Genomic DNA, 23352 nt, shown 5'->3' with positions numbered 1-23352 from the left:
GATACGCTCTCCGCCTTAGATCCAAGCCTCTGACCTCGAGAGCCGGGAGCAGCGTTCTTTTAACGTGGCCTTGTCCTCCTCTCGGGGAGGTCCAGAAGCTCACCAATCAGGAAGCGGCACGCCGGCGCTGGCCCCGCCTCATCCCTCACATCCGCCACTCAGGAGCCCTCACGGGGCCGCCCCCACCGCTCCCTCCCGCTGGAAGGCGGACGTCGCGTTGGACCCGGAAGTGGCTTTGGGTCACGAGGCTTCGCGGAGGAGGTGAGTGAGTCATGCGCGCGCGCGGAGGGGAGAGCTGGAGGGGGGAGGGGAGGCGAGGGGGGCGGGGATGATGCAATGTTTGGCAACCGGTGTCTGCGCGCGCACGCGCAGGGGACTAAGAGGGTGGTGGGAGGTGCAGGGGGGTGGGAGAGAGAAGAGGGGGCGGGGCGCTAGCTCCCGGCACCCAACGGCCCCAACGGCCCCCAACCGCGGCCGCCCCTGGGCGGCCGGGGAAACCTCTGTGCAGCTCGTCTTCCCTCAGGAGCTCTCGTTCCGCCCACCTGGCGTTAACCCCGTCTTACCTCTTCCGCAAGGGACTCCCATTTTCCTTGGCCCCCTCCCTGCTAATGGGCACAAGGCCTTTTAACCCTCTCTCCGTTGAAAGTTTGCATCTGTCCACCAGGATTGTCTGTTGCATCTTCTTGAGTCTTCTTAAAGGGGCCTTATCTTTTAGCTCCTAACTCCCCCAAAAGGGGCTGAGGTATTTGAATCCCCTTGGTAGTCATTTTCAGCTCCTTTCAGAAGAGCACCCTTAGCTTTTATCTTCGTGAAGTTTCCGACGAACCCTCAGCGTGCCAGAGTTCACGTTCTTTGCCCAGTGGAGGCGATTCTGTTTCCCCACTCATCTCCCCCATAGTGCTCGGGCTCCCTTCACCAAAGACCAAGACCCCCGCTGGCTTTTCACTGTCCCAGAGAGCAAGTCCTGTGACTCCTGCTGCGAGGAGCCGGCACAGGCCTCCTGCCTCCCAGGTGTCTGGGCCACAGCAGAGCCTTGTTGCCCCGGGCACTGCGTGCACTTGAGCCCACGACTGACTGCCGTGGCCTGGGTTGTCAGGAGCCCCGATTCTAGCCTCAGCTACCCCTTACTTGCCCAGGGATCCTAGGCCAGCCACCTAAGCTCTGTGCCTCACCGTTCTTGTAAAAAAAAGACAATGAGTTGTGAACGTAAAATGAGAGAACTATGAACTTGGAGACAGCTTGAACAAGAGTGAAAAGCGCCATGCAAAATGCAGTCTTTTTCTTGTGCCATTAGGTAGAAAACAGAGGCCATGTGGTGGCCTGTTACATACCCTGTCATACCCTCATGGGGGCAGCCAGAGTATGTCTGAGTAGAAACTATTACAAGGCCGGTCGTGGCTAGATGGCAGGTATGGGTGGTGGTGTGACAGTGACAGGTCCTTGGCCAGGCCTGCTCGGTTGCTCCAGACCTCCATTTCCCCTTCTGTAAATGGGAGAGGGGGTGGATTGGACCAGATGGTCTCTCCCGGCCCAAAGACATCACCAGGTTGTCAGTGACAGGCAGAGGTCATGTGACTTGACAGGCCGAGGTCGTGTTGTGACATGTTGACCCGGGGAGGCGGGTCAAGTCCCCGCACACTACCCGGGAAGCCTTTGGGGCGGGGCAGGGCAAGTCGCGACTTTCATCTTTTGGGGCTGGCCCCTCCCGGACCTGGCATTCCTGGCTCCCCCAACAGATTGTGCCTTTGGAAGGGGCCCCTCCCCGGGGAGGGCTGGGATTGGCCACCAGTGGCCTGGGAAGAGGCTCAGATCCTTCCGCGGAGGGCGGGGGGGCCGCGTGGGGTGTTTGTTCTCTTGGGGATTAATGGGGGGTTGTGGGGGAGGGGTAGGCGCGCTCCCGCATGCGCACTGCGGCCCCTCCTGTTGGCTCGTCGTTGTCCGCTGGGCGGGGGCCCGGCCCCGCCCCTCTCCCGTCCGGGCGGCGGCGGCGGCGGCGGCGGCGGCTGCGGCGGTGGCGGCGGCAGCGACGGCGGCGGCGGCGGCAGCAGCAGCCTGCGCGGTGCCTTCTGGGAACGGAATCCCCAGGGCTGCCCCTGGCCCTTATGGCGCATGCGCGGGAGGCCGCTCGGTGATCCGCGGCGGCGGCGGCGGCGCTTCCTGCTAGGACCGGCCGGGGCCGTACCGGAGGCTCAGGCTTCACCGACCCTCCTCCCACTCCCTCCCACTCACCCTCTGGGCCGCGACTGCGCAGGGCGGGGCCGGCCGAACCATGGGCCGCGGTGAGTGCAGGGCCCGGCCCCCCCCACCCCGCCCCTCCCCCTCCCCTCCCCTCCAGTCCCTACCCTCTGCCCCCTCGGCGTCCTCTCGGCCCCTTTCCCTGGCCCCATCCCCGCTCCCCCGCCCTCACCTGCCCCCACCGGTTCTCCCTCTTACTGCTTGACTTTTGCCTTCTTCACCTCCCTCCCCTGAGTGCTTCGCCCACCCTCCGCCCGCCCTCTCCCCAAGTTCCTTCCTACTTCGTGCGCCTTCCCCTCCTCCCCAGGCTGAGGGAAGCAGGCTGGGTGACAGGGCGCCTTGTTATGAGAGGGAAAGTTTAGAAGCCGCCAGCGTGGGGTGGGAACGATGGTGAGGTTGGGGAGGATACTTGCAGGTTTGAGGGGAAGCCCCACGTATCACAGGAGAAGCCGTCTTGGAGCTAATTTGAAGCCAGTGGGACAGGAGGTGCAGAACCCCCTTGCCTTAGGCTTAGGGGAAGATCAGGAGCTTCTCAAGATCGGGGAGAAGACAGAGCTGTGATTCCAGCCTTTCTTAAGACCCACATGAGCCAGATCAGTGATTGTCTAGTGGAGTAGGCATGGGGGGAGTTCTGCTGGTACCACCCCAGCGGGCAGTTGGGCAATTGCCTGGTGACCTGTGGGGCAATCTGTACTTTTTATATGATTTTCCTGGGGGGAGGGAACAGCAGGGGCCAGACTCTCTGGGAAACCTCCTAGTGGCCTGGCCTTATGGGAATTTGCCCACACTCCTGGGTGAAGTCTCCTATCCCTCATGGGACAAAGGGACCTTGCTCTTTACATGTGTAGGGGTTGGGCTATGATTCCTTGGTCCTTGGCAGTTGAGGCTGTGACCCTCTGGTCCCTAGGGACTAGACATGGAAAGGATGGTTGTGGACTCAGCCAGCAAATCCCTGAGCTCTTTAAGGGCACTCACCTCATACTGTTAAGGGTTTTTCCCTTGAGAGTGTCTTGGGCTGTGGTGCTCTCCTGAGTTGGGCAGATTCCTGACAGTCCCTTCTCTTCTCCTGGGTCTTGCAGGTGTGGGCTAAGCCGGCGGCCCCGGCTTTAGACTGGACCCCACGATGTTTGCAGAGATGTTCAGGTAGCCGTGGTGTGAGGGCAGAGGGCTCCCCCTCATCCTCTCTCCTAACTCTTTGAGGGTTTCCCTTGCCCCTGAGTTCTCTCTGGTCTCCCCACAACCTTTGCCTTCCTGGAGTTCTCCCTCAGGTACCCAGCACAGTTTAATCCTCCTAATGCCCACATGGATGTCTGTGTTATCAGGCACGTGGGAGCTGATTACACACAATGAATGGGGGCAATGAGAGCAGTGGAGCAGACAGAGCTGGGGGCCCTGTGGCCACATCTGTCCCCATCGGCTGGCAGCGCTGTGTTCGAGAGGGTGCTGTGCTCTATATCAGGTATGGATCCTCAGATTCCCTGAGTTCTATCCCCAGGCCCTTCAGTTGACTGAATTTTCTCTCTCCCATCCCTCCTCTCAAAGCCCAGATCTCTGGTACCTTATTGCTCTCCTCTGTTCTGCCTTCCTTCCTCAGCCTTTTTGCTCTCTGTATCTCTGGCCTTTTGAATCTGTTCTCCCTCTTCCTATCTCTTCCCACATCCCTCACTCTCTGCTCTTCCCAGGAAGGTTTCCGACAAAGGAACTGTTCTTTAGGAGTGTCTACTGATTCAGTGTCAACTAACCCCATATTTTCTGACCCTGTTCTCTCCCAGCCCAAGTGGCACAGAGTTGTCTTCCTTGGAGCAAACCCGGAGCTACCTCCTCAGCGATGGGACCTGCAAGTGCGGTCTGGAGTGTCCACTCAACGTCCCCAAGGTCAGAGTGGTGAGGGGTGCCAGAGAGTACAAGGATAGGCCAAGAGACTTAATGTGTATCACTGACTATGGTAGCTCTTCTCACAGATTCCACCCTTCAGGGTCCCTGTTCATGCCTTCTACCCTACAGGTTTTCAACTTTGACCCTTTGGCCCCGGTGACCCCAGGTGGGGCTGGGGTGGGGCCGGCATCAGAGGAGGACATGACCAAGCTGTGCAACCACCGGCGGAAAGCCGTAGCCATGGCAACTCTGTACCGAAGCATGGAGACCACCTGCTCACACTCTTCTCCTGGTGAGTCTTCTCCAGTTTACAGGAGACTGAGGAAAACTTAAGGGCCTAGAATAGAGATGGTGGGAGGACCTCTATGAGAAGGAGCAAGGAGAAGGGAGGAGTGGGGAGCTGCTTGGTGAGAGGAGGGCACAGGAAGGTTGGGAATTTATGGGAGATGAGATGGAAAAAGACAAAAGAAAGTTCTTGGAAGGAGAGCCATGGGCTAACCTTTCATTTCTCATTTATTGCAGGAGAGGGAGCGAGCCCCCAAATGTTCCACACTGTGTCCCCAGGGCCGCCCTCTGCCCGCCCTCACTGTCGAGTCCCTCCTACAACTCCACTTAATGGGGGTCCTGGCTCCCTTCCTCCAGAACCACCCTCAGTTCCACAGGCCTTCCCTCCTCTAGCAGGCCCTGGGGGGCTCTTCCCACCACCAAGGCTTCCTGACCCAGTCCCCTCTGGAGGCAGCAGCAGCCCTTGTTTCCTCCCAAGGGGCAATGCCCCCTCTCCAGCTCCACCTCCTCCACCTGCTGTCAGTCTCAACGCCCCCTCATACAACTGGGGAGCTGCCCTCCGATCCAGCCTGGTGCCTCCTGACCTGGGCTCTCCTCCAGCCCCCCATGCCTCCTCCTCACCACCTTCAGACCCTCCTCTCTTCCACTGTAGTGATGCCTTAACACCCCCTCCTCTGCCCCCAAGCAATAATCTCCCTGGTGCCCCTGGCTCCTCTGGTCCTGCCACTCAGCCACCAGTGTCTTCAGCCACTATGCACCTGCCCCTGGTCCTGGGACCCCTGGGAGGGGCCCCCACGGTGGATGGCTCTGGGGCGCCCCCTTTCCTTGCTAGCAGCCTACTCTCTGCCGCCGCCAAGGCACAGCACCCCCCGCTCCCCCCTCCCAGCACTTTACAGGGCCGAAGGCCCCGTGCCCAGGCGCCCTCAGCTTCCCACTCATCACCCCGGCCCTCTCAGCGTCGTCCCCGGCGACCCCCAACTGTACTGCGATTGCTAGAAGGGGGAGGCCCTCAAGCCCCTAGACGGAGCCGTCCTCGGGCCCCTGCTCCTGTCCCCCAACCGTTTCCTCTCCCTGAGCCATCCCAACCCATTCTCCCTTCTGTGCTGTCCCTGCTGGGACTCCCCACCCCTGGCCCTTCCCACTCTGATGGAAGCTTTAACCTTTTGGGGTCAGATGCACACCTGCCCCCTCCCCCAGCCCTCTCCTCAGGGAGCCCTCCCCAGCCCAGGCATCCCATCCCGCCCTCCCTGCCTGGGACCACCAGTGGCAGCCTCAGCAGTATGCCAGGTACGTGAGTGTGGTAGAGAGGCCTTCCTCACCTCGGATGCAGACAGGCAGCCAAGGCATTTAGGGGAGAGTTTAGAGAGTTCCTTGGTGGGTTTCTGGGTGGGGGGCAGGGAGGTTGGCTTCTTTGGATGCTGGGAGAAAGGGCCTCTCTTGAGCTGAATCTCTCTTTTCCTTTGCAGGTGCCCCTGCCCCACCAGCTGCCTCCAAAGCCCCCTTAGTCCCCAGCCCTGTGCTTCAAAGCCCATCTGAAGGGCTCGGGATGGGGCCGGGCCCAGCCTGCCCTCTGCCTCCCCTGGCTGGTGGGGAGGCTTTCCCTTTCCCCAGCCCTGAGCAGGGCCTGGCGCTGAGTGGAGCTGGCTTCCCTGGGATGCTAGGGGCCTTGCCTCTTCCTCTGAGTCTGGGGCAGCCTCCACCTTCTCCATTGCTCAGCCACAGTTTATTTGGCGTGCTGGCTGGGGGAGGGGGACAACCTCCCCCTGAGCCCTTGCTACCCCCACCAGGGGGACCTGGCCCTCCCCTCGCCCCAGGCGAGCCCGAAGGGCCTTCGCTTTTGGTGGCTTCCCTGCTTCCGCCACCCCCCTCAGACCTTCTTCCACCCCCTTCTGCACCTCCTAGCAACCTCCTTGCCTCTTTCCTGCCCCTGTTGGCCCTGGGCCCCACAGCTGGGGATGGGGAGGGATCTGCAGAGGGAGCTGGGGGTCCAAGCGGGGAGACATATTCAGGTTTGGGAGATCTGCCCCCCCTACTGTTCCCCCCCCTTTCAGCCCCCCCCACCCTCATAGCTTTAAATTCTGCGCTGCTGGCTGCCAGCCTGGATCCCCCCTCTGGGACGCCCCCCCAGGTGAGGATAGGGGGTGAGTGGGTGGGACAGAACAAGAAGTAGAATCAGAGATGGGAGCTGGGAATCAAAGGCTTTCAGTTTCATGCCTGAGCTCTTCCTCAGGGCCTTTGGGGAGGGCTCAGTTCTTGGCTAGGGGTAGGATGGCTGCAGGAATTGGGACTGTATTCAATAAGCGTGGTCTACTTCATGTGAAGCTTCAGTGCGACTGTGTCTGTGAGAATACTATAAACTTACTGCATACTTCACACATGTAAGTGTTACAACCGTCCTTTCTCCTTAGCCCTGTGTCCTGAGTGCCCCCCAGCCTGGACCACCTACCTCCAGTGTCACCACGGCAACTACTGACCCGGGGGCCTCCTCTCTGGGCAAGGCCCCCTCCAACTCAGGGAGACCCCCTCAACTCCTTAGCCCTCTGCTGAGTGCCAGCCTGCTGGGTGAGTCTGAGGGAAAATTCTGGGTGAAAGAGAAGAAAGGAGGCAGTAGAAATTGGGATTAGAGGCTGGAAGAACTGAGGAAGAAGGTCTTTGACTGCTGGTTATAGCCTAAGAGAACAATGGGGTCTGCTCAGCCTAACCAGTTTGCCTAGGGAGACTCCTGACTTTGTAATTCCTCAACAGGTGACCTGTCTTCGCTGACCAGCAGCCCTGGAACCCTCCCCAGCCTGTTGCAGCCTCCTGGCCCTCTTCTCTCTGGCCAGTTGGGGCTGCAGCTCCTCTCTGGGGGGGGAGCTCCTCCACCCCTCTCAGAGGCTTCTAGTCCCCTAGCCTGCCTGCTACAGAGTCTCCAGGTGAGTGTGTGGGTGTGTCTGTCAGGAAGAGAATTTTTTCCCAAACTGGCAACATAGGCATTCTGAGTTACAGTAGCAGAGGGACTGTATTTGAGACTGACTGAGATGTTATTTTTTGCCTATAGATCCCTCCAGAGCAGCCAGAAGCCCCCTGTCTGGCCCCTGAGAGCCCCACCTCAGCCCTTGAATCGGAGCCTGCCCGGCCTCCCCTCAGTGCCTTAGCCCCACCCCACAGTTCTCCCGACCCCCCAGTCCCTGAGCTGCTCACTGGGAGGGGGTCAGGGAAGCGGGGCCGGAGGGGAGGAGGGGGACTTCGGGGCATTAATGGTGAGGCCAGGCCAGGCCGGGGCCGAAAGCCTGGCAGCCGGCGGGAGCCTGGCCGACTGGCCCTCAAGTGGGGGGCACGTGGTGGCTTCAATGGACAAATGGAACGGTCCCCAAGAAGGACCCACCATTGGCAGCATAATGGGGAGCTGGCTGAAGGGGGTGCTGAGCCCAAGGATCCACCCCCTCCCAGGCCCCATTCTGAGGACCTTAAGGTGAGTGCAGAGTGATGGAGGTCTGGGCTGCAGGGCTCTGAGGAAAGGCCTGGTCATGGTCCCTTTTTCTAACTCTTCCTACACACACAGTCCATCTTTTCCCAGGTGCCCCCGGGGGTAGTCAGAAAGTCTCGTCGTGGCCGGAGGAGAAAATACAAGTGAGTGTTGGGCCTGCCACAGTCCTGGCCTTTCCTCACTTCTTACTGGGTTTATAGAAATGTCTTAAGAGGAGCTTGGCTTTCAAAAAGGCAGATACTTATTTGAATATGAATAAGGATATTATGCCTTCATTGGTCAAATATAGAAAGTTTCCCACCCAAACTCCAAAATCCACCTGGTGCTTGGGGAGGTGTCCCTGATCATCTGTGCCCCTTATTGCAGCCCTACACGGAACAGCAGTAGCACCCGCCAGGACGTTACCTTGGACCCCAGCCCCACAAGCCGCGTAAGTGTGTGTGTGCGCGCGCGCGCCTGCATGGGTGGGGGTGTATGCGGGATGAGGCAGGAGGAAGAGGGGTAGAGGGAGTGGGGAGAAAATAAAAGACTTCCTGATACTCAGCTGTTTGATCACTTCTTTCAACTTCCCCTCTTGTATAGGCGGCTGTCCCTCTGCCTCCCCGGGCCCGCCCTGGCCGTCCTGCCAAAAACAAGAGGAGGAAACTGGCCCCATAGCAGCCATCCCTGGAGCTGGATCTGACCCTGACTGGGGAGAGCTGGGTGCTGAGCCTTGGGAGCCCCTGCCAGCCACCTGCACCTGTGGACAGGGGGTGGGGGCACTACTCCCCACTCAGAGCACAAATGCAACCCCCTCCCCTACAATCCCATCCTGAGCCATTGCAGGGGGTAGGGAAGCTCACCTCCTCCCCCCGAAAGCCATGTCACTGAAAAGGCCTGGGGGGGTGGTATATGGCCCTCTCCCCACCAGGCTAAGGGGAACACCCCCTTCCCCAGGTCTTTTATTTGTTTAAGTTATTTTTGCACAAATGACTCTTTTATATTTAATTCGACTTCATTGCCTCCCTTCTTGAAGCCAGCAGGCTCAGTTTACAAACCTGTGAGCTACTGTTGGCTGCTGCCCTCCTTCCCAGTGAAAGGTACAAAGCAATAAGCATCATGCATCCTCCCTCACCCCTCCAACGCCCCTCTGCCTCTGGCTCAGGTTGCTCAAAGCACAGATCCCCTCTTACCCCTGTCCCCAGGTTTGAAACACATAGCCTCATTTCAAGGTGTAGCCAGCGTCCCTCTACTTTCCTCCGGAATATAAAAAGGGGGAAGGGGGCAAAGAGAGCCTGCTGGGCCTCTCCTCCCATACACACTACACTGCCCCTTCGCCCCCCCATCAAAACGCTCAGAGACGTTGTGATGATGCGACTGAGGATTATGCAACGTGGTCCAACCGGAGTGGCCAGCATGACCAGCTGTCCAGGGGCTGCCTCCTGCCTTTTCTTTTGTAAAGACAAGACCCTTGGGAGTTTTAATTCTGTTTTGTACTTGCCCTGTGGGGCCTCCACTGCTTTTCTATGGGAGACACTCTTAATTTAACAGATGAGAATATTTTGAAACTCTGGCTCTGACTCTGTACTCATTTTTTCCTTAGTTCTTTGATAAGAACAGGTTACAATTTCAACCCTCTTGTAGTCGAGAGTGGCTTAGGCTGCCTATTACGCTGCGGATGTCTCAGTGCTGCCTCTTCCCCAGGAAACACAGCAGAGGCCACACAGAGTACAACAGCATTTAATGGTCAGAAACAGTTGTACAGTTACAATCAGCCACAGAAGCTGTGCTGGAGGACAGGACCCAGTCCTTCCCCACACCAGGCAAAGCAGTACTGGACATGAGCTGGCAGGTGGCTGGGCCCACATCATCCCCAGGGCCTGTGAGGGGAGACCACCATCTAATATCCCCAAGCTACCACTCTATTCATCAGAGGAGGGGTGTACACCCCACATGCAAGAAAAACCCCTTGCCCCCAGTGTCAAATGGGATGGGGATGTGAGAGTTATAATTAAGGGGAGACCCTATGTAAGCTGTTAACAGAGTTCAGAGGGCTAAGGATTACCCCCATTCTTCATCTCCCAAAGGTGCTCACTTTCCCAGCTTCTTCATCCGTTCATCAATATTGGCAAAATTCCCTTCAATTGTGGACAGGTTGTCACGCATGGTGGTCTGCACCTAGAAAGTGACAGAGATGTTTTACTCTGTCAGGACCAGGTGCTTACCTGGATGAGGACCTGGAGAAATTCTCTTGGAGAAGACAAAAAAAGACATGGAAACACAGCTCATAGGCCCCAGAGCGGGGAGGTTACAGCAGCAGTTTTCCAACTACGCTTGGAGTACCAGGGCCCTAGCTGAGGGTCTGCCAAGCAGGCAGGACTCAAGAATTCCCATCCTGACTTCAACCAGAACAGTTCTTTTATCTGCTTCATGTAGTGAGGGTCAAATAAGATTTTGTTGAAAGGAGGGTTTCAATAGTTCAAAATTTTAGAAGACTGGTCTAGAGGAAAACGTGTACCAAGTACTTAATATTCATTTATCTTGATGGTCCTGTGATGCTGGTCTCTCAACTCGAATGCTCCCCCAGCACTGAGAACAGTGCCTCCGACAGACACCGGGGACTCATTATGTGCCAGGCACTGCTGAAAGAATGAAGGAAGAAGGTGAGGCTCACTGCCCAGGTCAGGAAGGAAGTGGCAGGACCAGGTTGGGGCCTGGCTCCTGAATTCAAAGCCCATATTCCTTCCAATGTACTGTGCTCAGGAGCATCTGGATGAGGATCCAGGAAAGTAAAGCTAAGCTGAGACTACAGAAGGGAAGGATAGGTTTTATAGGAAAAACATTCTCATTGAACTCCTAACAATTCACCCATATTATTTCACCTAGCCTACATAACTCTGGGATAGGTATACTTTTCCAGATAGTAAGACAGAGGTTCATAGATTCAGTAAGTTGTCAAAGGTCCCACAACCACTGAGAAACAGTATGGAGACTCAAACCACGCCCCTGGCACACTACCATGGTACCAAACGGGCTAGAGCAGAACCCTGTGAGAAAAAGAGGGAGAACCTAGTCTGTGTGTGTTAAAGAAGGGAGGGAGCAGACCCATAAGGGGCACACACCTGGGTCAAGAGGGTGGTATTGTCCTTGAGGGAACTGGCAACCATCTGCTGTGTGGTATCCAAGTGTGTCAGGAGCTGCCCAAACTGCATGGCTACAAAAGAAGGTAAGAAAGGTACGGATGAGGTCAGAGTCCAAGACAAGAAGGAAGAGAACAATAGCTGCCCACTTTCCAGCTGGCCTCCCACCTTGCTCATGCAGCTGCTTGATGGTGACAAGTCTCTGCACCAGCTCAGGAAGGGTGGAGGCGATGGGGCTCCAGCGCTGTATGGTTTCATATAGCTGGTGCACCTGGAGGGACACGATAGTGCAGAGGGGATGGCTGAGCCTTCAGTGAAGTACACACTGACTATTTCACCAGGGTGGGGCAAGGTCAACTAGGTGGGGCGAGAGTGAAGCACTGCCCAGACTTTCTCAGTAAGAGCTTATGAAGACAGGGACCTGAGGATTCAGTGCTCTCATGCTTTGGAATTACCACCAGGATGACTCAGAGAACATGAGGGAGCAGGACAGGGTGTAAAGATGGGGGAAAGGTGTCTTCCTGACCTTGGTTTGTGTATCTGCATCCTCAACAGAGGCTTTATGCTTGGCAATCTCATTCACCTTTCCCAGGACGCTCTGAAAGCACAGATTGAAGGTTAATAGTGAGGGCACCCAGGGCTTCCAAAGTCTCAAGCTCTCTATAATCCAGTTTGCCCTCCACTTAATACCTGTAGCCGAGCCTCCACTTGGTCCAAAACGGCAAGGTCCAGGGCGCTCACCTTTGCCTGCAACAGCTCTACAGTCTCCTGGGGGTAGGGGTTGGGACAAGTTTCATGAAGGGGAAAGGATCGGACTAGGAAGAAGCTACACCATATTCCACTGGAGATAATTAATATATAGTTACAGACCCCAAAACAATTCTCCAAGCAAACCCAATCCCAACATCCCCTCTGTAATCCAAAGATTCCAGGTTCCTTTTACACTCACCATAAGACAGGTTCCCTGTAGGCCTGCAGAAAGGGGATTCTGGTGGGGAAAAGGAGGAAAGAAATCAGTGGTTCTATCTCTATCTGATTACCACCTTCTCCCATCCTTTCTGGTTCTAGCTGGCAACCCACTGGCTGATCCTGTAACTGAGGCCCTTTCCTGACTCCTCCCAGGCTTCTGTGGAATGCTGTGGACCTTAGGGCTCAAGGTGCAGGATCTGAGGGTCAGACTAAGTACAGGAGAGCACCTGACCTGAGCATCCTGATCACAGCGTACAGTTGCTTCCAGCTCCGTCAGGCGCTTCTCAAGTTCTGCAACCTAGGGGAAGAAGGAGGTGAGACTTGCCACCTGCCTCCGTGCTGCTGCAGTGGGAGGTAAGATCCTGCTCTTCCCTGCTTGTCTGCTTGCCACTTCCCTTGCTCTCCGCTCCACTCTGCCAAGGGTCTCTTCCCTGGAACACACCCCTAGTCACAATCTTAAAATCCGGACTGAAAGTAGATGGGTAAGGGAAACGTGGAGGACGAGACACGAAGAGGAATCAGAAGCAGTCCCAGCACCCTCTCCCCAGATCTGATCCCTTGGAGGGAGGCAGGAGAGTCTCTGGGACCAGGAGAGTCTCTGGAACCACATCTCCCTCGGCCCCCCAAGCAATACTACATACATACTTACTTTGGCAGTTTGAGAGAACCTGTCCTGCTCAGGCCGAGAATGTAGTTCGTAAGTGACAAGGCTGCTATCTGGGGGGCTCCCAGTGGTGGTCTTTCCCCCTGAACCAGCCCCTTTGCAGTTCTTTGTTGCTTCCAGCTGCAGCAGTAGGCGCCTGGGTCAGGAGACCAAGTAATAATATCATGCCTTGAAGGCTGTGGGCCAGCCCAGTCCCTCTCTCTCATTTCTGCCTCACAGTCAGCACTAAGGAACAGCTAGGCCACCTCTCCCCTTAGTATCCCTGTCAGTACCTGGCTAAGTCCCTCTACACCCCAATCAGCAATGATTTCCCAACAAAGTAGTGCACCCACTTAGCCAGAGCTCCATCAGGGTCAGTAAGGTTGATTGCTGCATCTGGTCCCAGCAGCTTCTCCAGGTGGGAAGCAACCAGCTGCTGCTTCAGGACTGCCAGCTGTTTGGCCAGCACCACAGGGGTCAGCTTCTCCTCAGTGGCTGACTCCTTCACTGTCGTCTGGTATGAAAACAGTGACAGTGAGGGGTGGCAAGAGCGAATCAAGAAAAAAAAAAAAACTAGACCAAGATCCTTAAGGACAGCTGTGGTTGGAAGTCACAGGGATGGTTCTCATCCACCTAGAGCACTGAATGTAGAGTCATGTCATTCCTAAACTCTGGAAACCTCAGCCCCCTTATCCAGAAACTTAAGGAATCTTTCTCCTCCTGCTAGGAGGTCCTCCTCTGCTATGTAAGTCATGGCAGAGAGGGGAGAAGAGAGTTTAGTTACCTTGATTTTCTCAACTTCAGTTGTCAGCTCTTGAACCTCATGCAGTAGTCGGTGGTACTTTTGCTGGGGCGTCTCCTTTACTCCCAGACCCTCTCCAAGCTAGAGAGCAACCACAGACAGTGAGGCCACACCTCCCGGTACAGGAACCTCAAGAATGTATCCAAACCCTCAGCCTGAGTTTTAAGGGGATCACATCCAACTCAGAGGCCACAACAGCCTAGTACAGAAGAACTGGAGATAGCTGGGAGCCTGGAGACTCTCCAGAGCAAACAGCAGGGGTACAAAGCACCCTCACTGCCTCCTACTGGGTCTCTCAGGATCCCCACCAGAGAGAAACTCAGAATCCAGACTGTACCCCTTGCTCTCCCTCCTAAATGCCTGCTAGGTAGGATCACTGCACCATTCCCAACAACACACACACACACAACAAACCATTTCATATTCTCCAGATTCATATCCTGTCCTCTTGGTTTTTCCAATACGATCTGAGAAATCTGCCAACAAAAGAAGATAGAATTGAGGGCTTGATCTAGGCCCAGGGCAGCATGGTCTCAGGTAACTATGAGGGCTTCCATGAGAGATCTCCATGAGGAATCCTTTCCCAAAGCAAAAGTCACTAAGGCCTGAGGACAGGCTTCCCCCAACCCAGTTTCCAGCCCAGTCTCACCAAGTCCCTTTGTCCCCACTCTCTTGTCTTTGAACTTGTCATAGGCAGCATTGGGATTGACAATGATGTGCTCCACACTTGTGCTTGTCAGCTCCTCCTGCAGGAATACGTAGTTCAGGCCAGGGGCAGACTCATTTCCACCCCAGAACTTCCCCACAAAACCCCCAAACCATTAGGAAACTGGGCCCTACTCTCCTGAGGGGAAAGAAGGGTGGCTCCATTCCAAGCTGCCTCCCAGGCTCAACCTAGGAAACGGAAGCTTCCTGGTAAATGTGGAGTCTCAGTTGTATAAATATTAACACCCTGATTCAACTGGGAACAGAGGCAGCATAACCTCCCCACCCACTCTGTACATAAGCCTCCCCATCCCGCCACCCCATCCCACTGGGCCCTCCCAGTTATCTGGCACAAACCATGCACTCAGGGCAAGAAACCAACTTGACCTCTTTTAACCTCCCCCTCCCAAAAGTAAAGTTCCTGGCTGCTGAGGAAGTCCATTTTCAAGCTCACCTCCCATTCTTGCTGGAAGGAGAGAGGAGAGATGGCTGACAATCAAGCTACTAACTCTGAGGGGGATATGAGGACTTTAATATGCTGCTCAATGGCAGACACCAGCTCTTAGATACAAGAAAGCTGGCAGGCGGCCTGACCGGAAGCCCTGTTTCCAGGCTGCCATGAAGCCAGGAATTCAGGGGACATAGAGAAAAGGCAAGGGCTTACTGTATTATTGTTTAAAGGACATCTTAGAAGCAACAAGCTTAAGCAGTATCTGCTTGCCAAGGGCACCTGTGGGCAAGGGCCACATATAAGTCCTGAATGGAGAGAGCCCAGCATGTTTTCAAAGAGAAGCTACAGCACCTGCCTCTTCTCCCTGACCCCTCTGTCGTCTCTCAGGCACTGAAGCTCTTGCCTAAACGGAGGACATGGTAAAGAAAAGGGGCGATTTTTACCCTAGAAATTGAGGCAGAGAGGTTCTCTCCTTACTAGGTATCTACCAGCTGTTCAGATTTTAATAACTACACCAAGACCGGGCGCTCCAGACTGCATGTCTCTCCCTGAACTGTCAGCAGTCCCAGAGCTCTCACTGCATCACTGGAGGAAGTGGGAAGGAGACCCAGGCGGCCTTTTCTGTTGGGGATAACATCTCCACCTTCTACAGGAGGAAGGCAAAGTAAGTCTTCTTTCCTTTAACTAGGACAATGGTTTTCAATCCTGGCTGCACAATAGAATCACTTAGAAAATGTTTAAAAAAAAAAAAGACGCCTGGGCTCACCTCTGTAGACTCTGATTTAATTGTTCTGGGGTAGGGCCAGGGCAGTAGGCCAGTTTAAAAGCTACCCAGGTGATTATCATATGCAGCCAGGACAGAGACCCTCTGCCGGAGTATGGGTACTGGGGTGGGGGGAGGGGGACAATGATGGAGAGACATCACAGAGAAAGGGCAGCAGACAGAAGCTCTGGCCTGTGTCTCTGGTCTGCTATTACAGAAGGAATTAGTGTGAGTGGCAGCTTTAAAAATAAGGGAAGACAGGCAGTAAGGAGAAAATATCAACTTTGATCTTTACCTGTTCTTCAGGGAAGTGCTGGACAGAGGGGCAAGAGATAAAGATTAAGGGAAAACAAAAGGGTCCAACATCTCATATGCAAGTGCCCAGGGAAGTCCCAAATTATTGTCTCTTTAATCTTCTCTGAATTGTTATGGCCAGAGCTCCCACCAGCCAAATAACTGTGCGGTGGTCTCTAGCCTTTACAAAGTGTTTGTCTGAGCAGGACTCATGCTCAGCAAAGACAACCCCTTCTTCTTCAGTTCACGCTCAAGAACACGCTACTCCTCCCTGTGCGCCCCCATCAAGGCCAACAAAGTAGAAATCCACTTAAAAGAAAAACCTCTTAAAAAGAAGAATGGGAGGAATGGTCTACAGACAAGGAAAGAAATTCGCCAGACCTACCATTTGTTAAGCCCTTGTTATGGGCCAGGCACGGTGCAGATGAGAGCCTACTTTCTTATTTACTTTCCCAAACAGGGAAGGGGTGGAGTAAAAAAGGGCCAACACACAGGACGAGAGAGGTTCTGGATAGTAATGGGTAGACAGTGCTTTCATCTCACTATTCCTGCTGCCCGAGCATGTCCTGGGTCAGGAGGGCTGCCCCACGCTGCCATCCTCTCAGAGCCTCTCGAGGGTGTGGCCCGGGAGACTCAGGTGGGCAGCACACTTTAGTCTTCCAGTGGCACCTACTCCGCCAGTGTCTCGGAGATCTGGGGGCATGGGGCGGGGGCAGTGTCATTACAGTGATTTGTGAGAAGGGAAAAGGTTGTGGGGGGGGTGGGGGGGGCTGACAGAGAGATGAAAGATTTAGTAGAGACAAAAGGACAGAGAGACAACTGCCCATCATAGTACATCCCACTAAAAAGCAGACGAAAGGTCAGGCTTCTTACCAGCTCCTTGTGGTTTCCCCAGAGGTGAGAAAATCAAGAGTTAAAAGGAAAGGGAGTGGAGAAATGGGGGTGAGGGAGGGAAAAAAAGACAAAATTGTTATTAGCAAATTGTCACATGCACTACATGACTGTCTTCAAACACACCGCACCACAGGGCCCAGGGGAGCCTAGCAAAATTGGGAGGCCAAGAAATTTCAGCTGGGGTCATCACATATGCCAAGAAAAAGAAGAGCTTGGGACACTTTCCTCTCTGGTGGTGAGGATGTCATGAAGATCTGCCATTAACAGCAGCAATTTAGGATCACTGGAGAACTAGTAGTTAGATATTGCAAGCTAGTGGCAATGGAATAGGAAACTGAGGGAAGAGAAGGCTGAGCTGTAGAAATGGCAGAAAGTGAAGCAAAGGCTATGGAGATTCTGAGGACCTATAGCTGACTGAGGGTCCATAATTCTCAAGGGAGGAGTTCATGGCTCAAGTCTTCCTGTCTCCTGGTTTCTCTAGTTTTGAAGAATTAGATATTTGGATGGCAGAATCAGTCACAATGAGGGTGCTCATGTGGGTGGTTTGATATGACTTTAGTTAAGCAGAACAAGATATGTCAGGTACAGATGGTGAGTTGAAGGAACTATGAAGTACCTAATTGCAGCCCCATTCTCATTTTCTGCTGCCAGAAGAAAGGCAGGGCAGATCCTGGTCCCTCGTGTGGTCTGGAGTGTTGGTATCCATCTTGAGTGGTCGGTAGCTTACCTGCATCTCTGAGGGACCCAGAGCAATTCTGCCATGATGTGCTAGCACAAAGAGTCCAGAGGACACCAAGATTCACAGCTGCCAGCCCACAGGCAGAACGTGTTTCTTCAACCCTCTTCACAAGATTCACAAGTGTTGGAAGGTGGATAAGGGGGAAAGATGAGAGCATTTCAAAGAGGCCTTATCTTAGTCCAGCCACATGGATAAGGCTACCGCTTCCAGGCAAGACTGGTAAAGAACTGCCAGGAGGGGAAATCCAGCTGTGTGCCCTTCCTCTCCAGGAGCTCTACTGACTGGCAGACAGAAACGGTTATGTGTATGTGAAAACACATGGTGGGATAAAGACAAGCACTTCCTGCCGAGAGATTTCAGCTAGATATACCTGAACTCAACCTCTCTATTCCCTGTCTGATGTAGGGTCCAGCCCAGCCAAGACTCCTCTTCCAGCTCAGGGTAGAAGTGGATCTGGGTCCTGCCGTCTGGGCTGGGATGTCTCTGCACAGAGTGGGTGCAAGCACTCACAAGTGCACACAAGCAAACACATCAGGGGAGGCACACACACTATACCTATACCTTTCTCTTACATGCCCACCAAGCTAAAACCAGCTTGGGAGAAACTCAAGGAGAGAGAGGACAATAGGCCATAAGTTCAAGTTCAAATCATGAGGAATACGCAGAATGGGGGAACACAGAAAATCAAAGAAAAGGAAAAGTGGTATATTAGTTTGTAAGCAGTATATACCACCTCCAGGTCTGTCCTATGGGTGGGCTGGGCAATGATGAGATTTTAGGCATAATTCCTGTAACCTGGAGTAATAGTCACCATGGAAACCTAGTACATTCGGCCACCTTGATTGGAAAATTCTAAGTGCTCTGATCCCAGGTACCAGGTTACCTGGCACATGACTCCCAGGCCCTCTACTAGCGGACTCCCAGATTCCCCAGGGCTGTTTGGCTAAGTGACTATGCCTCAGAGGGCAAGACCTGAGGTTCTAGATCAGGCAGGGGAAGAGGCCACCACTGCTCTCTGAGCCTGTTCAGGCTCTATGACAACACTGCAGCCAGGGAGACTTCAGAACCATGACGACAAGGAAGATGGATAGTGCTGTAGAATAAAACTGTCCAGGATGGACCACCGTAAGGCTGACCATCCATCTATTTCTAAAGGAGGGGCACAGAAACAGAAAGACTCGTGAAAGCACAAATAACCCAAGTTATTACCTTAAAATTGCATGTAACACCACTTTACTATCCGCTTTACCTTTCTCCACAAACTTAGCATAGGTGAATATTAAAATTAGTTTTTTTCCAGGATAGTCCACGTACAGCTAAGAAGTAAGAACTGCAGCTGTCCCCCTTGTTCTCCACCCTTGTCTAGAATGGCTACAAGTCATTCCTTTTCTCAACTCCATTTCAGTCTGAGGAGGAGAAAGGCAACCCCCTTCTAACTCCAGCCTCTAAATGCCTCAGGTCCAAAAGCATTCCCAGCCTCCATGTTTCCGTCCCATCCTTCACTGGACAGTTTTATCCTGCAGACCTCACAAGGGGAAGAGACAGTGATTCACGGATCATAGTTGTGCTTTTAAACCTTGATTAATGATCTTTAAACACAGGCCAGCAGGCCCCTTAGTGACCCAGCTAGGGACTCATTAGAATTTAAAACGATTAGCTATGACAATAGCACAATGACAGGGAATTGCATGCGAGATGGCAGATGAAAAAAACATGCAGAGAAGAAGCATCGAATGGTCTTACTTGTGCAAACTAGTGTCCAGGCAAGGTGGTGAGGAGGGAGGATGGGGGAAGCATTAGGAAAAACTCAGGTAAGTTCAAGTGTGCCAACAGTCAATGAACACAAAAAAGCATACTCTATGATATCCCAAACTGTAAGGGAGAGAGCCTACTGTTTCTCAGCTCAGGCTGGTGGAGTGTCCAGCAGGATCTACCGTTTGGAGAACTGAAGCCTCTGCCAGGGCCCCACCAAACTATGGTTAGGTCATTTTTTCCCCTTTCACATGGCTTTGGGGATAGTTATGGCATAAAGAGAGAAATTAAATCCTGTTTCTAATGAAGTTTTTTAAATTTAGTCCCCTTGCTCCAGTAGTTCAAGAGCCATAAGCAGAATGCCTCACAGACCTGAGGACAGCTGTAGGCCCAGGGGGGAGGGGAGTCAAACCGGGAATTAGCTTTCCTGACACGCCATTTTAACAAAAGTCTCCAAACAAGCCCATCACCCCAATCAACCAGGGAGTGTCTAAAATGCAGAGAGGAGATCCTCCAAGACTGAGGAGGAAAGGGCTAGCCCGTGCAGTTTTCTGGCCCATTCACTTTAGAATATTTTACTTCCTGCTGAAATTGTTTTTAAAGGGATAGTAAGAAAATCAGGATCACCTTTACCAAAATTAAAAGCTTCTGCTACTTTCCTCCCCATCCTCCCCACTATGGGAATAGCAAAACTTTTACGTTTAAGTTAAACTAGCAATTATGATCTTTAAGGGATATTAGAGCATGTTATTTCCTTCAGCAGCCCGATTTCTTCCACAGTGGAGCAATAAGACAGTAAGGGTCAACACTCTTTGACTATTCCTTTAAATAAAAATCTGGAGACCCCCTGAAAGGTTCCATAACAAGCTGGTCATATTGATTGTCTCCAGGGAAGGGAACTGAGTGGTGGCAGGCAGGGGTGGGAAGAGAGACTTTTGTTCTATGTGCATATATTATCTATTTTAAAAACTAATAAAATTAAAATTGAAAATAACCTGGAGACTAAGGCAGACCATGCTGTTGCCAGGGGTTAAGGTGACTGAAAACCTCATGGTTCAGGCACAACAGTGGGTTTGCACTGTTGCCTGTGCCAGGTCTTGAGAGGGTAGGTGAGAAGGGGATAGGGTGCTGGTGAGAATCCAGGCCTCACAGGGATGAAGTTTCTGGATTGTCGAAGTAGAACCCACTGCTCCTCAAGTTGCACATTTACGTCAGTATTAAGAGCAGTGGCAGAACCATTACTCAGCTGACTTCCCGAAACCTGCCCTTCTAAGGCCCATAGGGACACACAGGGGCCAGAGACATTAGCTGACATCAGGAAACATCTCAGCCTCCCGACCCCCACCTGAGGGCTCCTGAAGCAACTGAAGGTCTCCCCATCCCACTCCTTCCTAGTGATGGAGGGTCATTTAGCTGATCCTTAGGTGACAGAGGCAACTGACTCCTGTTGTATTTACCATCCAGCTCTTATGCACTTCTATACTGGCATCCTAGGCAATATGCCGCAGGAAATGAACACTTATGGTGGCCTCTCCCCATCAGCCACCCCATTAGATGTTACTAAAATAGGCTGCTCAGGCTCAGCAGGAAGAAAGAGCCAATCAGGGTTGCACATTCAGGTTCTTCCACGCCTGGAATGGGTGTCATCTTTTTATTAATTAAGAGATATCCCAGTACCTTCAAAAGGAAAATTACAATGCATTTTTTGGTTTGGAAAGGGAACTGCTGTGATACCACATGCTTATGTTATAGTCAGGGACAAAGGGACAAAGTTCCATTCATTATCTCACCATGAAGGCTTGATATTTTATAGGCAGAGGCCTAGGCCAGAGTTGAACAGTCTCTGAACTATGGCAGTAGAGTGAAGTCCTCAGCATACACACTCCTGCCCTGCGAGGTCAGAGACAGCTTCCTAATAAGATACCTCTTGGAGTGACAGCTGCACACCCAGGTCCTTGAGCAATGACAACATTTGCATTACCTACACGTATTGAAGCTTGGGGGACAGACTGACATGCCAGCAAGTACAGAAGCCACAAGGAACATACCACTGAGAGAGGGGACAGCGAAGATGTTCCTCACAAAGCAGGAACACTTCCACATGGGGGCAATCAAACAAAGAATAAGCGAGTATGCCAAGCCATACATTATAAGCCAGCAATCAGCATTCTCCAGAACTAACCAGCCCCACAGACACAGCCACAGGACTTACAGACACATACTGAGCCTGTTCCCGCTGGCTCTTGGTCACAACTTTATTGAGATCTCACGCCATCAATGTGACCCAAGCCCAGCTCTCTTTGGAAGTAATAGAACCTAAAACACATCCTGTAAGACATGCTAATAGATCTTTGTTCCTCTTTGGCACTTACATACAGAGTTTTTACTATGTTGATTTCCATTCATTCAATTTTATTTTTTCTTCCATATGTCTCCTATATGTATACTAACTCCCCTATTAGTCTGGGGGATCCTTAAGGGCAGGGACATTTCTTCCTCTGCATTGCACAAAAACCAATACAAAATGAACACATTCAATCAACAATGATTAAGTGGTTCCCCTCATGGTTAAAATGTGTCCATAGCTAATTCCTTCCTCCTCAGAGCTCTTCTTGGATGTGAAAGTGCTACCAGGGCCTCTCCTCTGCTGATACGAAAGATTTATGTTCTTCCTCAAATTTGTTTTGCTCTGACCAGGTCCCTGATCTTCCTAAAATCTCCTAATCATTTTCTTACTCCTTGCCCAACGGATACTGGATATTCACATAAAAGAGTTTCCTCTATACTTCAAAATCTAGCTCTTGGTAGGACACTAATAAACATGTATTGAGTGAAATTTTTTATGAAATAGAAGGCCTAGGTCCTAACCTCAGTTTATAAGTGCTCAGGCTTCAGGATTCATTACCATGGACTAGCACCCAGGGGCCTAAGTCACTAGCCCCAAACCTAACTGTTTTGAGAGATTCAATTTTATTTAAAAGGCTGAAGATCAGGTCTTGTTAGCTGTAATTCCACTGACCTGACTCTCCTTCCTGGCATTGCTCATTGGTGGCTGTAAGACCAGCAAGGCCTTTGCAAGCCTTAGAACCTACATACCACCCAGGCTGGGTTGGCATACCCGCTTATTGCTGTGGTTCACCAGAAATGGGAAAGGGCCTGCCTGGGGGAGAGGTCAGAATCCAGAGGAGTCCTGAGGCAGCACATAGTCTTACCGCATCAAACTCCGCTTGATCATCCTCTGGTAGGTCGCTGGTTTCATAAACATCTGGCTCGTTCCTGGCCTGCAGGTAGAAGCAGTGACCACCCAACCTCACTACCCAGCATCCATGAACACCCCTGACCCCCCTCCATTTGAACAACTAATGGAGAAGACAGGCTGTGGTGCCAGGATTCTATGCATTCTCTTCCACCTGCCCGGGGAACTGCATGTCAGTTCCCATGTCTTAGAACGATGCAGATGACAGTGGGGACAACTGTGACCTGATGGTAAATGGTGAGTGTAAGTGATGACAAAGATGTTACCCTGACTCTGAAACGGGGGCGAGTTCTTGGCGTCCATTATGTCAGAAGTAGGAGAGGGGCTATGCTCGAATCAGGGCCTGTACACAACTACCCTGGCACAAGGGCTGAGAGTGACTCAGGACCTTAGTACCCAAGGTCCTGTGCCCCAACCCCCACCCGGAGGATGCAGGCAGGGCGGCAGAAAAGGAGGGTACATGCCGGCATGTGCCGGGGCGGGGTGGGGAGGTTCCCCGGAGGACAGAGTTCTCCATCTGGCACAAGGGTTTTGCCACGGTAACCTCTTCCTTGGCAGGGTGAAGGCCATCACCAAGTGGCCTGGTACGTGTGTAAGGGGGTGGGGATGCGGGGCTTATGGGAAGATTTGAGGAAACACGGGTGATGTTGACACAACACTCGGGCACAAGTGGTGAGCGCCTGGAGACGACTTCTGGGCCGAGAAACCGGCGACTGCCAGAAAAGGGGCCTGGCAGGCCGTCCCACGACCCGGCCCAGGCGGGTGGGAGGAGTCCAGGAGGTGCTGCGGCCCGTCGGGGAGCGAGCGGCGGGAGGCTCGGGGGCGGAGGAGGGGTTGCAGGCGGGAGGGGTCGCGGGTTGGTGTCTGTTGGGGGTCCTGAGGAGGTCTGGGGTGCGGTCCTGGGGAGGCGGGGCCAGCCCTGTACTCACAATGCCGGGAAGGTCGGCGTATTTAGGGTCCGCCATGGCGGCGGCGAGGCGGGGTTGGGGGACCGGGGCCTCGGTGGAGCCGGGGCCGGTGTTCGGGTAGGGGAGAGGCTGGGTCCGGGTCCCGGGAGAAGGCGGCGGCAAAGGGAGCGGCGGAGAAGGCGGAGGAGCAGGA

The 23352-nt window shown here is 53.3% G+C and overlaps 2 protein-coding genes across 6 annotated transcripts; one reads left to right on the top strand and one right to left on the bottom strand.

The window, feature by feature from the left end:
* The first annotated feature begins 182 nt into the window (after nt 1-182).
* On the top strand, nt 183-9416 carry MBD6 (methyl-CpG binding domain protein 6). 3 transcript variants are annotated; one of them, XM_058557815.1, is made up of 13 exons: nt 183-261; nt 3315-3378; nt 3558-3694; nt 4008-4110; nt 4240-4402; nt 4633-5682; nt 5862-6523; nt 6804-6957; nt 7141-7310; nt 7436-7849; nt 7940-8007; nt 8231-8294; nt 8447-9416. In XM_058557815.1, exons 3-13 carry the CDS (start codon nt 3582-3584, stop codon nt 8519-8521), a joined length of 3036 nt encoding a protein of 1011 aa, XP_058413798.1. In that variant the 5' UTR covers nt 183-261; nt 3315-3378; nt 3558-3581; the 3' UTR covers nt 8522-9416. The 3 variants fall into 3 exon arrangements, with proteins under 3 accessions (XP_058413798.1, XP_058413799.1, XP_058413797.1); XM_058557816.1 differs by lacking the exon at nt 183-261 and adding an exon at nt 2030-2279 and having other exon boundaries at nt 7955-8007; XM_058557814.1 differs by lacking the exon at nt 183-261 and adding an exon at nt 2030-2279.
* Nucleotides 9417-9567: 151 nt separating this feature from the next.
* On the bottom strand, nt 9568-23352 carry DCTN2 (dynactin subunit 2). Of its 3 annotated transcripts, XM_058557827.1 has the most exons (15): nt 23181-23352; nt 22208-22276; nt 14047-14143; nt 13812-13873; nt 13380-13478; nt 12949-13109; nt 12602-12752; nt 12185-12250; nt 11933-11971; nt 11674-11751; nt 11510-11581; nt 11152-11254; nt 10966-11057; nt 10362-10485; nt 9936-10021 (listed from the first exon to the last, which is right to left on the bottom strand). In XM_058557827.1, exons 1-14 carry the CDS (start codon nt 23214-23216, stop codon nt 10369-10371), a joined length of 1242 nt encoding a protein of 413 aa, XP_058413810.1. In that variant the 5' UTR covers nt 23217-23352; the 3' UTR covers nt 9936-10021; nt 10362-10368. The 3 variants fall into 3 exon arrangements, with proteins under 3 accessions (XP_058413812.1, XP_058413810.1, XP_058413811.1); XM_058557829.1 differs by lacking the exon at nt 10362-10485 and having other exon boundaries at nt 9568-10021; nt 23181-23350; XM_058557828.1 differs by lacking the exon at nt 9936-10021 and having other exon boundaries at nt 10362-10482.

This window comes from Diceros bicornis, chromosome 17, assembly GCF_020826845.1.
Source record: "Diceros bicornis minor isolate mBicDic1 chromosome 17, mDicBic1.mat.cur, whole genome shotgun sequence".
Taxonomy (NCBI): Eukaryota; Metazoa; Chordata; class Mammalia; order Perissodactyla; family Rhinocerotidae; genus Diceros; species Diceros bicornis.
This window is presented reverse-complemented; position numbering and strand designations above follow the sequence as displayed.

Excerpts from the sequence above, each read along its gene's own strand:
- MBD6 (XM_058557815.1), top strand. The coding sequence starts at position 3,582 with ATGAATGGGGGCAATGAGAGCAGTGGAGCAGACAGAGCTGGGGGCCCT. Across the intron at positions 3,695-4,007 it reads GGTGCTGTGCTCTATATCAG|CCCAAGTGGCACAGAGTTGT; the intron begins GTATGGATCCTC and ends GTTCTCTCCCAG. Across the intron at positions 6,958-7,140 it reads GCTGAGTGCCAGCCTGCTGG|GTGACCTGTCTTCGCTGACC; the intron begins GTGAGTCTGAGG and ends ATTCCTCAACAG.
- DCTN2 (XM_058557827.1), bottom strand. The coding sequence starts at position 23,216 with ATGGCGGACCCTAAATACGCCGACCTTCCCGGCATT. Across the intron at positions 12,251-12,601 it reads GGTTCTCTCAAACTGCCAAA|GTTGCAGAACTTGAGAAGCG; the intron begins GTAAGTATGTAT and ends TTCTTCCCCTAG. Across the intron at positions 11,582-11,673 it reads AAGTGGAGGCTCGGCTACAG|AGCGTCCTGGGAAAGGTGAA; the intron begins GTATTAAGTGGA and ends CTGTGCTTTCAG.